The sequence below is a fragment of the Petaurus breviceps genome, unplaced genomic scaffold (assembly GCF_028583685.1).
Source record: "Petaurus breviceps papuanus isolate PSGF00001 unplaced genomic scaffold, PetGlider_PUasm1.0 77, whole genome shotgun sequence".
Lineage (NCBI taxonomy): Eukaryota > Metazoa > Chordata > Mammalia > Diprotodontia > Petauridae > Petaurus > Petaurus breviceps.
The window spans coordinates 3469067-3484462 of NW_027186492.1; the positions used below are offsets into that span (position 1 = coordinate 3469067).

General features: G+C 46.0%; 1 protein-coding gene across 1 annotated transcript in view; it reads right to left on the reverse strand.

The window, feature by feature from the left end:
- The window catches only part of DNAJC17 (DnaJ heat shock protein family (Hsp40) member C17), a 39699-nt gene that overhangs the window by 6052 nt on the left and 18251 nt on the right, over positions 1 to 15396 (reverse strand). Inside the window, exons 2-10 of the mRNA XM_069105754.1 lie at positions 7774 to 7843; positions 5586 to 5644; positions 5116 to 5203; positions 3502 to 3587; positions 3232 to 3328; positions 2581 to 2624; positions 2027 to 2104; positions 1230 to 1310; positions 470 to 589 (exon numbers count right to left, since the gene is read on the reverse strand). Of these exons, the coding sequence (XP_068961855.1) occupies positions 470 to 589; positions 1230 to 1310; positions 2027 to 2104; positions 2581 to 2624; positions 3232 to 3328; positions 3502 to 3587; positions 5116 to 5203; positions 5586 to 5644; positions 7774 to 7843 (723 nt within the window). The remainder of the gene's footprint in view (positions 1 to 469; positions 590 to 1229; positions 1311 to 2026; positions 2105 to 2580; positions 2625 to 3231; positions 3329 to 3501; positions 3588 to 5115; positions 5204 to 5585; positions 5645 to 7773; positions 7844 to 15396) is intronic.

The window sequence follows — 15396 nt, forward strand, 5'->3', positions numbered from 1 at the left end:
TTGCTTTTTGGAGGGCAATTGGGGTTAAGTGACTTGCCCAAGGTCACACGGCTAGTTTTTGTGTTAAGTGTCTGAGGCTGGATTGATTTTTTTTTTTATTGCTAGGGTTATGTGATCAGAATAATTTAGAAACCACTGGCCTATGACATCCAAGAAAAGAAAAGTTAGCAGAATGAAGCACCCTTCATAAAATTTACCTATCAGATGACATACAACTGTAGTAATAATTATATACATTACAAAAAACACAAAAATGAAAATCAAATCTATTGGAAAACCACAGGAGGAGAAAAAAGTGAAGCACTGACAGACCATCAGAGTTCCACTCTGCGTCGCTCATCCCAAGTGAACCTTATTCTGAGATAAAAGGGTCCCTGAGAAAGGTTTGAGCAGGTACTTCTGTTTTTCCCTGGTAGGCTTCCCAGCCCACAGGTGGGGCCTACCCGAGGGTTCTCTGGTGCCTTCCTACCTGTGACAGCCCTGAGTGGGTGGTGCCATCGCCACTCACTGCTCCCTGGGGCTGACCCTCCAGCCAGGTGATCTTCAGAGGGTTACTGATGAGGCCCACTTCATTCTTGACAGCCAGCACCTGCCAAAGGTAACAGTTTGACTGTCTTTATGTCACATAACCAACTCTGGGATGGGGACCCGAGTGCTAGTCTCATGCTACTATCTGAGCCCAAAGTCTACAGCAAGAGCTGGCAACTTTTAACAAGTCATAGGCCAAGGTCCCAACCCTTTCTGCGGAGTTCTGAACCTAATGACCTTCAAAGAAAGTAGACTGAATTTTAGCTGACCCAGAGGAAAGGAGAGGTGCTGATTATCTACAGCAAAGAGAAGGCAAGTGTCTGAAAGTGTGTATGTTCAGGCAAGGAGGGAAACATGACGGGCAGGGGCTTTCAGAAATGGCAGAAGGAAGGTCCTGTGACAGCTTCCAGCAGCACTCAAATTAAAACTATCTCATTTGCACACTTATGCCATCAGCTACAAACCTGATTAAGAGTAGTCTCACGGCCCCGCCTCTATGTAGAGCTATCTCCCACTAGCCAAGGGAAGAAATCCAGCTAGGCAGAAGGTGACTCCTCCAGGCAACCTGGGCATTTCTGTACTGTCCTGGCTGGTTTGGCCTTTGTTTCAGCTTACAGGGCCCACAAGGTCATGTAAATCTGCCCCAATGTGGTTGCCAGGCCCAAAATGACCTAACCTCACCTCAAGGCCCTGGTACTCACCGCAGCCTTGACTGAAGCAAATTCCACCACAGCACTCCCTGTCTTCTTACTGGAGATGACCAGGTTGAGCACTTCACCATACTGTGAGGGCAAAAAGGGAGCCTGAATCACCCACCAGCTCACCCCCAGGTCAGTCTCTTCAACAGAAGACACACGGTAGAGCTGCTGCCTAGGTAAAACTGTGATTCATACCCCCCAAAAAAAGACTGGAGAAAGGGGAACAAGCACCATGTCCTGGTCAAGCCCACTGGTCCACCATGGCTCTGGGAGACCCTTATGTCCAAGGAGCCTGACTAGGCAGTGGCAATGCCAAAGAACACAGAGTGCTGGGACCGTACAGGAGGGAGATGGGGAAAGAAAGGATTTGTCCAGAGCAGAACAAAAGGACAAGGAAGAGAAGGGCCACAGTGGAGATGCAGATTTGGCTTACCAAGGACACCCAACAAAAAGTTAGAAAAGATGGAGTTGTAATTCGGCCAAGTCAGCATGTGGCATCATGATGGTTTAGTTTGATATCAAAAAACTTCCTCCAGCTCTGCCTCGGCTGGCAAAGACCAGAGATAGCCAACCATACCCTCTCCCCCAATGCATCTGGCCAACTTCTTCTCTTCAGAAAAGAAGGGCTAAGGATGGGCAAAAAAACAGAGGACAAGGGTGCACAGAGACTAGAGAGGCAGAGGGGTCACAGAAACAGAAAATGCAGGGACCAGGCCCGCCAAGCACCACAGATGAGGCAATGCTGGGATGTCAAGGCTGGACCAGACAGCAGCCGCAGATGGAGGGGAAAGAGAACAGACCTTTTGTAGAATCCTCAAGAGGACATCCTTGGAGTAACCACCTTTGGTCTCATCCTCTTTTTTACACTTCCATTTTAACTGCAAAGAGAGCAGCGGGTCAATGTCAAACACATAAGTGCACGCTGGGTACAGGACCACACCAGGTGTCCTGGGGTTTGTCAAGTTTTAACAGGTACCACCACCGCTTTCACTAACCTGCAATCAAATGGGGGCACAGCCTAAACTACAAATGGGAGGAAATGCCAAGAAATGACTACCCAGGAGCAGGGGAATTTCCAGGTCCAGAGAAAGACCCTTCTGGACAATTCTCTGCCCAGCTGTGCCTGGGCTGAGAGCAGCGTTTCAAAGGCAGAACTAAGAGAAGTAGCCCAAAACTTGAGAGAGAAGTAGGATGTAGTGGTCACAAGGGCAGGTGTTACAACACCAACAGCAGATCCCAACTCTGACATGCTCTAGCTTCCCCAAGCCAGATCTCCCTTAGCTGCAGGTACATTTTCTTGTGCTGACAAGTACCTGAGGAATGATGGTCCCCAGGGGCTCCTTCGGGGTCTCACCTTCAGTTTAGGTGTGACTTTGCCTTCAGGATCTTCCGTCTTTCCTAAAAAGATTGGCAAAGAAGAAAGGGTAGAGAGTCAGGGGAAAAGGAGGTCTTTCTGAAGAGGACAAAGCTTTATGCTAGTGCCTAGGGCCGAGGGTCCTGTACAAATTGAAGCAAATACATCCTCCCGGAGACACCAGTCACTGCAAGTGTGGAAAACAAGGAGAACAGGAGGATGTGTTCCTCTGTAGGCATTCACCCAACAGAGGTCTCTAAGATGAAGATTAGGAGAGGATTGTGGCAGCAGGGGGCTGTGGGGAGGGCCCTGGAAGCACAAGCTCCATGGCAGAGGGAAAGCTCACTGGGAAACAAGAGCCCCAGAGTGCAATGATGCTTTCACCCCGGTGTTCAGTCGCCGGGACAAAGACACTTCTGTTCAGGGCCGGGATGGCAGGGACAGGGGAAAAACAAGAGGCAGGAAACTGGTGAAGAATGGGGGTTTGGTATATGGAAAGGATCCATATAAGGATCCAGCAAGTTCACAGTCTCACTCTGCTTCCTATCTCCCCCTCCACAAATGTAGCCCAGATGTTTTTACTCCCTAATGGTATACCCCAACAAAGCAGGTAGACTAAGGCCTGCCTGGAGATCTGAACGTTTTTTTCACCTTTTAATCTCTGTTCTTGATCTTGGCGTATCTGCTCCTGGATCAGCCTCTGTTGTTCTTCCAGCTGCCGGGAGCCTTCTTCTCGTAGGCGTGCGATCTGCAGAGCAGGTCAGAAATGGGAAGTCACATTACAATTGCAGGGCAAACATTACAATGTGAACCAGGTTCAAGTTTGCCCACACTCTGAACTTTGGGCAGTAGACACTGCTAAGGAAGAGGTGACTCCTGGTGACCACAGGGAGAAAACAGGGGCAGGCAGCTGAAACTTACCTCTTGTTCTAATGTCCTGGCACTTCGACTGTCCTCCTCCACCTCACTCCCCTGGGCCTGGGCTTGCCTCTCCCGGGCCTCAAGATCTGCGGACAGATAAAGCCAACTTTATAAAGCAGCCCTGGTTGGCCGTGGCCAGGAGGGTTGAATTCAACCCTATGTGTGACAGCCCTCTTCTGTGATCTTGGCTGGCCTGACATGGAGCCTCTCTCCCCTAGTCCAAAAACCCTAAAGAAAGACTCAGATCAACATAAGCAGAGAAATATTTACAGAGTCTGAATGCAGATAGAAGCAACCTACTTGCTCTCTCTTTTTTGTTTTGTTTTGTTTTCTCTTTCTCATTGTTCACTCCATTGGTTACAAACTTTCTTTACAACTTGACTAATGTTTAATGTGAAGGTATTTGTCAAACCTATACTTGATTGCATGCCGCCACAGCGGGGAGGGGGAATGAGAGGAAGGGGAAGAAAATCTGGAACTCAAGGGATTGTGGAACTGAATGTTGTAAACTAAAAGTAAATTAATTAATTAATTAAAAAAAAAAAAGGCTCAGATCAGAAGGGATAGTATGCCTTTCCAGGGCTGTTTAGGGCTTAATTTTATTTCTAATTCAATTCTGGCCAGCAAACATTTATTAAGCCCCCTTTTGGGAACCCTGTTTCCATTTTTCTGAAACAGCATCAGACCAAAGAGCCCAAAAACCTCACACCAACCAAGCCAAAAGCCTAGAACCAGGGACAAAGGGTACATGTGGGTGTGGGTGTCAAAACAAAAACAGCTCAGCCTAGATGGCAAAGGTTGGCAGTGGGTGGAACCCTTGGTATCTGAGCCTGTGGTTTGGTTCAAGAGACTGACTTGGGAACTGGCTCTGATTCCATTTTCTCCTCCCGCTGGGCTCAGTCTCATTTCCCTCTTTGAGTTCAATTTGTATTAATTGGGTACCAACTGAGGGCCTGGCCCTATACAGTATTGACAGGCTTTATATATGCCATTAACCCTGTCCCCATGATCTTCCATAGGGTGAACTGCTTTAAGATGCCTTTCAGGTCCAGGGATTACTACCCCTGCCCTCCTTACTCTGTAATCATGGAGCGCCACCTATATTACTTAAGCAGATACTGAGATAGCAGGTGATTTACTTTCCAAAACTTGCTAATCCCAAACAATGGATGAGATCCCAACACCAGAAATCACAGCTCTCACGCTGCTGACTGGTCTAAAACCAGTGTCTACCCCCTCCAGAAAATGGGCAGGAAGGAGGGTAAAGGATGGTGATGTACTACTATGGACTGTTCCAGGTGAAACTACTGACTGGGAATGTTCTGGGAAGAGCTGAATGCAGAGGGGAAAGAGGAGATCGGATTTCCAGGACGGACCCAGGCCAGGCCCCTGCTTGAAGACTTGGCTAAGTGGCTTTGGGTCAATGACCACTTGCCAGGAAGGCTGAGAAGGGATTTTTGGTGAAAGTCTGGGCTGAAGTAGATGAGCTCAAGTAAGAAATAATCTGTATTGTGGGAAACAGAGCTCCTAGAGGAAAAGGGAGGGGACTGATGGATGGTGACACCAGGGAAACAAAACTCTGAGCTGTACAATGCTCTCTCCTGCCCTCCGTACCAAGCTTCACTTTCTTTCTTCTCTCATCAAGTTTCTGAGTCCTTTCGGCCGCCTGTTTCTTGGCTTTCCTAACTTTGTCGTATGCTTCCTGGCAGGGACAAAAGAGAACAGAGTGGAATATCAGTCAGAGAAAAAGAACTCAGACTCGCCTCTGAGTCGACCAAGATAACCTCTGAAATCCCACTGAGAATACTGCCAATGCAAAGACTGTAAATTCCTAGTCCCATCTCCTCTTCCTTCCTCCTCTTCCCCACCACGACAAGGCTGAAGTACCTTACTCCCCTCGGCCTTGGGGACCCCAGGTGACAAAGTGCTTGGGTCACAAGCAAATAGAGAGGAGAGACTGTACCACATGGGGATAAGGCTCTGGGTGACAATGAGGTCAGGGAGGGGGCACAGGAAGGGAGGTAAAGAAGAAACAGAAGCTAACAGCAATGAGAATAGCTTATAAAAAGTGGAGATGCCCTTACCCGGGCTGCAGCATCTGTCAACACCTCCAAGGCCTGGGAGAGCTGGTGGAAAAGCTCAGCTGGGTATAGAAATTTAAAAAAGGGAGAGAAACTGAAGTTAAATTTGGCAATAGGATCCTCTGTCACACCACAGACATGCCAGTATCATAATGTTGGAGATAGGCCCAGTCCAACCTGGATACATACTTCCCTATATCTTACCTACCATCCTTTCAAGCTATCATCACTCTCTTACTTTTCCCAATTAAATACCTTCTAAATGCTCTTTCCCCTCCCTACTTCTACTTTCTCCCCTCTCCCTCACTCCTCAAGTCTTTGCAATATGGCTCCTGACTCAGTTTAAAGTGCTTTCTCCAAGGTTACCAATGATCTCTTAATTATGAAATCTGAGGGGCCGTTAGGTAGCGCAGTGAATAGAGCACCAGCCCTGGAGTTAGGAGGACCTGAGTTCAAATCTGACCTCAGATACTTAACATTTACTATGTTAAGCCGTGTGACCTTGGGCAAGTCACTTAACCCCAATTGCCCAGCCTTCCCCCCTCAAAAAACAAAACAAAACAAAAAATCCCCTATGAAATCTGAGAGTCTTTTTTCTCAGGCCTGCTCTTTCTCAACCTATTGGCTACATCTGACCCTGCTGACGGCCCTTTCTCTCTTCCTGGAGAGTCTCATCGTTCTGGGTTTGTTTGTTTTTTGGGCTTTTTTTGACACGACTCTCTGCTCGGTCTCCTCCTACTTGTGGGGCCACTCCTGGGTCTCCTTCGTTGCTCCATGGTTCTGTTCTAGGGCTGCACTAGCTCACATTTCCTCCTCTCTTTCTCCATCTCATTGTTAGCAGTACCCATGGACTTAACTATCATCTCTACACAGACGATTCACAGATCTTTATAGTTAGTCCCAGTGTTTCCCCTGAGCATTAGGCCCACATTAGCAATTACCCAGGGGCCATTTCTAACTAGATGTCACTATGACACCTTAAACTCAATGTGTCCAAAATGCAATCCCCCCCCCCCCAAACCTATCCCTCATCCAAACTTTCTTCTACCTGTCAAAGCCACCATTTTTCTTCTAGTCTCCCAGGTTCCTAATTTTAATATTATCTTAGACTCCTCACTCTCCCTCACCCCACATATCTAACCAGTTGCCAAATCTTGCCCTCCTACCCATGACACCTTTCAAATTCCACCCCATCTCTTTATTCACATGACTGCTACCTTAGTTCAGGTTCTCATTATCTCCTGCCTGGACTATGGCAACAGCCTCACAATTGGTTGGTCTCTCTGCTCTGTCTCTCTCTCTCATCACTCTAATCTATTCTGTATGCTTTAGGCAAGTGATTTCCCTTCAAATATAGATTAGATCATGTCATTTCCTTGGTCGATCAAGTTCAAGTTTTATCACTGGCTCCCTACTGTCTCTAAGAATAGATACAAGCTCTTCTGTGATGGGGTTATAGGGCCTCTGTTATAGGCTGTCTGGACAGCACTCACAATACAACCTGGCTCTGAACAACTTTTCTACTGCATCTGACATTACTACCCTTTTCTAACTCTTCAGTTCAGTTGGACTGGACTTCTTTCTTTTCCTCACATACAACTCTCCACCTCCCACCTCCATGACTGGAATGAACTTCCTCCTTACCTCTATCTCACAGAGTCCTTCGCTTCCTTTATGAGGAAGCCTGAACACCATCTAAGGCAGGAAGCCTTTCGTGATTCCCCCAAACAGCAGTGCCCTCTCTCCCAAACGATCCTGTATTTAACTTTGTATATATCTGTGTTCATTAAATTTACAGTTAAACTTCACATGTTTATGTTTATATGTCTTTGTCTCCCCCATTAGCTCCTTGCTAGAACTCTGTACTTGCACCCCTATGCCTAATACTGTGCCCAGGCACTTACACAACAAATATTTGCTGACTGATACCTGACCAGAGACTGAAGAAATACCTAGCAGAATAATCAAAAGTCCCTAGCATGGAAAAGGTGTGGATTTCTAAGACATAGTCCAAAGGAGAACAGAGTTAGACTAGGAGATAACAAAGGTACAGTACTACAGAAATGCTAAAGGTGGGCCCCATGCCCAGCAGTCCATCCATATCTGTGGTATCCTTGCTCTAACCTGCCCAGCTTCCAAGTTGCAAGGCTGAAGACAGTTGCCCCTTTCCCTTTGGCCAGGATATTCTCACCTGCTTGGGGATTATCTGGATTTTTGTCTGGATGGCAGGTGAGGGCCTTTTGTCGGTATGCTTTCTTCACCTAAAAAGCCAAAAGACAGTTATTTGTCCATAGAGCTAGCTTACACAGTAGGGTGTCATGATAAACTTATGGTTCTACAAAAGTTTATGGAAGGGGGTGGCTAGGTGGTGCAGTGAGTAAAGCGCCAGCCCCGGAGTCGGGAGGACCTGAGTTTGGTTCTAGCCTCAGACACTTAACACAAAAAAAACTAGCCGTGTAACCTTGGGCAAGTTACTTAACCCCAATTGTCCTTCAACAGGAAAAAAAAAAAAGGTTTATGGAAGCAAACTTGAAAAATCTCCCTCCACCCAAAAAAGAAGGTTCTGGTTTCTGTACAAAGAGACAAAAACCTCACAGCCAAAACAGAAGGCAAACCTTGCAGAGAAAGCAGACTTTAGTTTAGCCCCTGCTAAACCAGAAGGGCCTTCCTAGAAGTCACAATAATTAAAACAAAGAAGAGTCTCATGGCTTAATACCCCCACTAAATAAGCTTCTCTTTTATATGCTAGCTTCACAAGTGCTCTATGTCAAGAAAGCACAAAACGTAAGCAGCTGGACCACGACTCCTCGGCCCTGGTCCCTTTTCTGTTCCTTCCACAACCTCTTAGGAGAGTGGGATCTCGGGCCCTTAGAATATCTCCATGAGGAGGGAAGGCTTTCTAAGTGGTCAGCCAGGTAGAGTGGCCGTCCAGGGCAATGAATGGGCATTTTGTGGAGTACCAGTGCCACAGCATACTTCATATTAAACAGTCAGAGCAGGGGCAGAAGGGCAGGCTCCAGGGGTGACGTCAGCTCTCCTCTGCAGTTCCAGGGGAAAATTTCACATACAACTCATTGGGGTTTTTTTTTTTTTAAGGAAGTTAAAAGGACATTGATGAGAGCACTGGGGTTCTGGCGCCATCTCCTGGCGCTCTCATTACAGTGATGGCTACAGCAGGCAATGTGACCAAGAAGGGTATTGGACCAAACATCATCAGGCACATCTGGTGAACTTTCGGCCATGGACCTCCAGGAATGAGGATATTACCTAACAACTCTTAGAGAGCCATTTCAGAGGAAGGTGGAACTCACAAGGAAATGTGTGTTTAGAGAGGGTTCCTGTGAATCAGAAATGGAGAGAACAAATAATAATAACAAAAACCCAACCCCTTCACCCAATGCCATGTAATCAGGACGACCAAGTGGGTCTCGAAGAGATTAGAAAATGCACCTCCCTCTCTTCTTTGCAGATGGAGGTGAAAGATTACATAGGTGGGGAACAGTGGTCAAACTGTCAGATGTACTTCATGTATCAGTTAATTTTTCAAAACTTTTTTCCCCTCTTCGTTTTTATTCTTTGTGACAGGGGTTGGCTCTCTGGGTAGAAGAGAGGAGAGGGATATAGCTGGAAATCAATAACATAAAAATAAAAGATATCAATAAATATTTTTTAAAAGAAGGGGGCCACAGACACTCAGAGTTCTGTTCCTGCCTCATTCCAAAGTCTTTGCTTCATCAATCATCTTTCCTGCCAGCTAGATCTGTGGGAAATCCACCTTCAAAGGATTGAGGGACTTCTGATACTTATAGCCACATAATGGACTAACTGGTTCCATCCTCCAGAAGGGAGAGACTTCTGAGAGGTGGCTTAGCACTTGGGCCTTGGCATGCTCCTTTGGCAAGCCTCTAGTTCACACCAACTCTATTCTGTCCCTAATCTAGACTTTGTTCAACTTCAAAATGCCTCTTTCCTGCCCCCTTCTTTCCCTCTTCTCACACAGAACCTTTCTCCTCCTTCCCTCCTTCCCTCAAACAGACCCCAGCTCATCCCCACATTAATCCTTCTGCAGACCCCACACCATAAAGCTTTTTCCTAAGGTGCAGAAGTACACTCCAAGATACTGCGTTAATGGGGCAAAGTTTCCCAAATTTGCCCAAACATCTTATTAGTGTCTCTCAAAGTCCTCTTTCCCTATCTCGATCCTGTAATCTTTCTTTCTGTCTGTCTCCTGACACCACACCTAACACCGCAATCACAACAAAATGCTAAATGGAAAGAAAAGTATGGTTTGGCAACAGCAGTTTTAGCTAGTTTTAAATACCGCCAGGGAGGAGAGAGGCGGCAAGAGAAAACAGCCACTGCTAGGAATCAAGCATCAGTTCAGGAAAACGGGTATCTAATGAGTAGGCTCAGGATGAAGGAATGCCGAGGAACGTGGTTCTCTGTACAACACACTAGTACAACTATGGTGTAGGATATCTGCCCCAAAACGAGATCCCCTTAAAGAAGGTATATGTAGTGCTGGGGAAAGTGTGTGTGCGAATTATCTATACAAAATTATTGTTTAAAAAAACCCCAACCTTGTTGACATAAGCCTGTTTGGTTTTTTTTTTTAAAGTAAATAAATAAGCTTCTAGGATATAAAATTGTAAGCTAAAGTTAAAGGGAATCCAAAAGAGTGATGAAATTTAAAATGGAAACAAACATGGGAAGCTGGGCTTTTCAGGAACTGAGACCGAACCTCATATAAAGGGACCCCTGTCACTTGTGCTGCCCCCCCAACATCCCCAGCTCCACTCCTGAGACAGGGCCTCACTCCATCGGAAAACCAGAAACCCAGCTGGGGGGTGGAGGGAGAAGGAGGCAAGGAAGTGTGTGGGGAAGCCAATCAACCAACCAACATGAATTAAGCACCTACTGTGTGCCAGGCACTGTGGTAGGCCTTGGGGATACAAACACACTGAATAAAACTCCCTACTTCCAAGGAACTCGGATTCCAGAGAGGCAGATGTCATATGTACACATGGACACAGATGTGTATATATGTATGCACCTATAAACAGAATGAAGACAACCCAGTCTGGAAGGAGGCAAAGCTTCATGGGGAAGGCAGCGCTGGCACTGGGTCTTGAAGGATGCGAGGGATTTCCTACCTGACTGCATATCTGGGCTTGATCATCACCTTCAGAAACTCACCTTCCTGCAAGATCACATCAACTCTGACACTCACACCTGCCCAGCAACATCCCCACCTCTCCAAACACACCTCGGCCGCCTTCCCTCTGCCTGCAGAGTTCCTCCCAAATCCTCTATGTAAGGAGGGGATCACATGAAGGAAGGGACCGTCCTCTGCCTTTCTTCCTAGCCTCAGCACTTGTCACATAGCAGGCATTACAGAAATGTTGACCTGAGAAGAATGGTGCGCAGCATGGGGGGAAGTTCGCTGCAAAGGCACAGATAGAAGGCAGAGTTCCACCCTTGGGAAGAAGAGCTTCTGTGCCAGATTCACGGCTGTGAGCAGCAGCCCCAGCCTCATTTATTTACAACTGAAATGCTCAGGCTCTGAGACTAAGAAATGAATTCTTTGGGGAGTAGGACTCCCTTCGATCTCAGCCCACTGGTTACCCTCAGACACCATCGTCAGCATTGGGAAGAGTGTGGAGGGATTATGCAGAGGAGAAGAGGCTCAGATTTGTGGTATGGCCCCTAGAAAGACAAAAGGGAGGGGCGTGCCTTCCTCTTCTGGCAGCACCAGCATCAAGGGTGGCTGGCACAGCTCCTCCAACAATTATGGGGGAGAGTGGGAAAGACGTCTCCACTGCTGTTAGTACTACTGGGGAGACCGTGTACCAGGAGGCACAATCAGAGGCTATGCTCAAGCTCCATAAAAGCCAGATTCAGGAAGAGAAATCCTGTAGTCAGATCAAGAATGCAGACAAAGAGCTGCTGAAATACGAAGGGGATTGAGTGTGAGGAGAAAGAGATTTTCAAAAAGGCCTAAAACGAGCCCCTAGTATGAAGCTGAAAATATGGAAAATTTAGTAACCTTATACAGTAGGTCCAACTGAAAAGCAATAAATGGAAAAAACATATTGAAGGAAAGGTCAGGGCAAAAGTTCATTTTAAGCAGGGAGAGATACAAAGAATAATTTCATAGCTGCCTATGCTTTGCCCTTTGGTGGATACCTGATCTCATTAGTGTGGATACTTCCTCCAATTTTTGAGAAGAGCATCCAGCCAGCCAGGCCTCATCCCCCATGATTCTTGCCCATGACTCAAGGGATGCCAAAGCCACATGCAGGCTGCCCCTCTGTTTGCAATCCCTCACTCTTAAATGCTAATATAATGCTAATACAATGGAACACTTGATTGGAGTGCTGGGGGGAAATCCCACGTCAGATGCTTCAGACATTCACTGGTCTAAAGGAAAGCAGCTAAACCTAATTGATCTTACAAGGCCTCTTCAACTGAAAGGCAGTGGGGTATAGGGAGAATCCCCCCCCATCTGAAGTCAGAAGACCTGAGTTCAAATCCTGACTACTATTTACCAGCTATATTACTGTCAGTTTCTCCATCTGCAAAATATTTGTACTGCCTATGTCACTGGCTTCTTGTGTTACATAAATATGAACTATTTTTATTTTACCTCAGGTGGTCATTCACTTTAGTCTTCTTTGGGATTAACCTTTACTGTATACATTTTTTAAAAATTCTTTTCTAGGTTTAAAAAAAAAAGGTCACTTCCTGGTTCCACCTCTTGGCGCACCTGTGGCCTTGACATCACAAAAATTTGCTTAAGGAGAAGCTCATACTTAGGTTTTTTTTTTTTAATTCAAGGAGTACTTTTTGTCTTACAAAAGCCAAGCCCAGTTATTCCTCAGTCCTCTAGAGAGAGAGGCCTTCCAACCAACCCATGGCAGGTCGGTCAGCCAGTCAACAACATTTATTAAGCACAGGACTGAGTCCTATGCTAAGGACCGAGGCTACAAAGGAAAGCAGAAGCACAGTCCCAGACCTCAAGAAACTTATATTCTTTTTTTTTTTAGATTTTTATTTTTGTTTTTTGGAGGGGAGAAGGTAGGTCAATTGGGGTTAAGTGACTTGCCCAAGGTCACACGACTAGTTTTTGTGTTAAGTGTCTGAGGCTGGATTTGAACTCAGGTCCTCCTGACTCCAGGGCTCTATTCACTGTACCACCTAGCTGCCCCCTTTTCTTTTCTTTTTTTTTTTTGAGGGGGGAAAGCAAGGCAATTGTGGTTGACTTGCCCAAGGTCACATGGTTAGTGTCAAGTGTCTGAGTCTGGATTTGAATTCAGGTCCACCTAGCTGCCCCAGAACTTGTGTTCTAAGGGGGAAAATAATATATAATAACTATAACTAAATAACGGGGGGAAGGCACTAGCAACAGTGACAAGGAAGAGGTCAGACCCAGGCCTGGCAGCAGCTCTGGCTTATTAGGCTCTGGACTGGGAGCTCTCTGTTCCCTCAGAATTCAGAGCTGAGCATTTTTCTCAGAAATCTGACGTGAAGATGAACGTTGATGAGGCAAACAATGACAACTGCCCTAGCCAAAGGGGGATTTGATATCTGATCACAAGTTTTTAAGTCAAAAAGGTCAAGGGGTTTGCTCTGGTCTGTCCCGGCCCCTGGGGATCCCAATCCAACAGTGGAGGACAGGGATGGTTTAAATTTGATTCCAGGAGTCCCCCTGTATGGCCCCAAAAGCCTCCAACAAAATGAGAACTGAACTCACCCCTGTCCTAGAACATTCCAGATTGGACCTCAGCCAAAGTCCAATGGCTTCTGAGGGCACATGGGTGCCTGTTGCTCTACATAACAAGTTATTACCATGATAAGCTGCTGCACTTGCCCCAGTCCAGGGCCATGCCAAGGTTCTGGCCTCCCAAGGTCAGTTCATGCTTTCAGCCAGGTGGCCTGGGGTTTGGTGCTTTGTGTGGCAAACTGGACGCCTGGCTTTAGCCGGCCCTCCCACTGTGACTGCTGCTCTAAATTAGTATCTCTCATCCGGTAAACATAACTTTCCACAAGGGCCTTCATTAAGCAGAGGCCTTTGAGAGGCTTCCGGTGTCTGGTATAGTTTATAATCAAGACTCCTACTCCCGATTAGCATTTCAATAGCCAGCTCTACCAGTAACATTCTCGACAATCTTTCCCCTTAGTTATGATTAAGGACTTTCTGGAGCATGCCAAAAGAGGGAGGAACCTAAAAATGTGAACTGATAAGAATGTCTCAGTCTAAGAACCTAAAAATTGGCAGAGAAGCCTGAGGTCATTTACACCACTACATTTCTGGCATTCTGCCTTTATGGCTACCCAAGTGAGAGAGGAGCGGCCCCATTAAGATGCAAAAGGCTCTGAATTTTTCTTAATAGTAGAAAGATCCCTCCCCATCTTCAGGATTCCTTTAGAGACAACCCTGAAAATCTCAGACCTTTCTTTTCCTTTGCTGCTTGCATCTCAAGAGACTTTTTCAGCCCCTCCCCTCCCCCTCAAAGTGCATACAGGTTCTGAAGCTTAAGCTCCAACTCTTCTTCCCAAGTCTATGAACTCAGCTATTTTCAAAGGAACTCAAAAACGTCTCACCCCACAGAAGAGACAAAGGCCTTCAACGGTTCCTCAGACAACATCGCCACTCCATTCTTACAGCCCGTCCCCTTGTCTGGAATTCCCACCCTCCCTCCTCACTTTCGCTTCTTAGAATCTCTAGATTCTTTCAAAGCTCAGCTGAAGCGCCACCCCCCCCCCCAAAGAGACTATCATCTATTTATTTTGTACATACTTATATCTGTAAACAATATCTCAAATGTATACAGTATTTTAACATGCACAAAAGCATTTGACATGCTATCTTATATCTTCATGACATGTGAACTCAGAGTCCTCCTTCAGGTCTAATTTCTACCCACTAGCCCACCTACCCTACAGAGGGCAAACTCTTTGAGGGCATCTCCAGTGCCTGGCATAGAGCATGAGCTTAAATAAACTGAGAGGCCCCATGGGCGAACATTAATTTTTTTTAAACATGTATTTATTGAGAACATTTTATTGAAGTTCTCTGAGCACTGTGGTAATTTTTTTTTTGTGTAGTTTTTTTTGTGTGCGGTAATTTTTTGTGACAGGTGATTGGTGAGGCAGTGGATATAGAATTGAACCTAGGGTGGGTAGGAGGCACAGTGAATAGAGCACTGACCCTGGAGTCAGGAGGAGCCAAGTTCAAATCCAGCCTCAGACACTTGACACACTTACTAGCCATGTAACCTTGGGCAAGTCACTTAACCCCAATTGCCCTGACCTCCCCCCTCCAAAAAAAAAAAAGTTGAACTTGCAGGCAGGAAGATGTGAGTTCAAGACTAGCCTCAAATACTTACTGGCTGTATGATCCTGGGCAAATCACTTAACCTGTTTGCCTCTGTTTGTTTATCTGTAAAATGGAGATAATAATAGTACCTGCCTCTCAGGGTTGATGTGTCTAGCCTATGAACGAATCCAAAAAGGCCTAGAATGAACTTGAGGATCAAATGGGATAACAAATATAAAGTGTTCTGCCAACATAAAAGCACTAAATGCTATTATTACTATTATTGTTATTTTGAGGGGGGAAGGCAGGGCAATTGGGATTAAGTGACTTGCCCAAGATCACATAGCTAGTATGTATCAAATGTCTGAGGTCATATTTGAACTCAGGTCCTCCTGACTCCAGGGCTGGTGCTCTATTTAAAGTGAATTTTCTTTCTTTCTTTTTTTTTAGGGGGAATATTATTTTTATTATTTTAAAAAGAAATACAAAGAATCA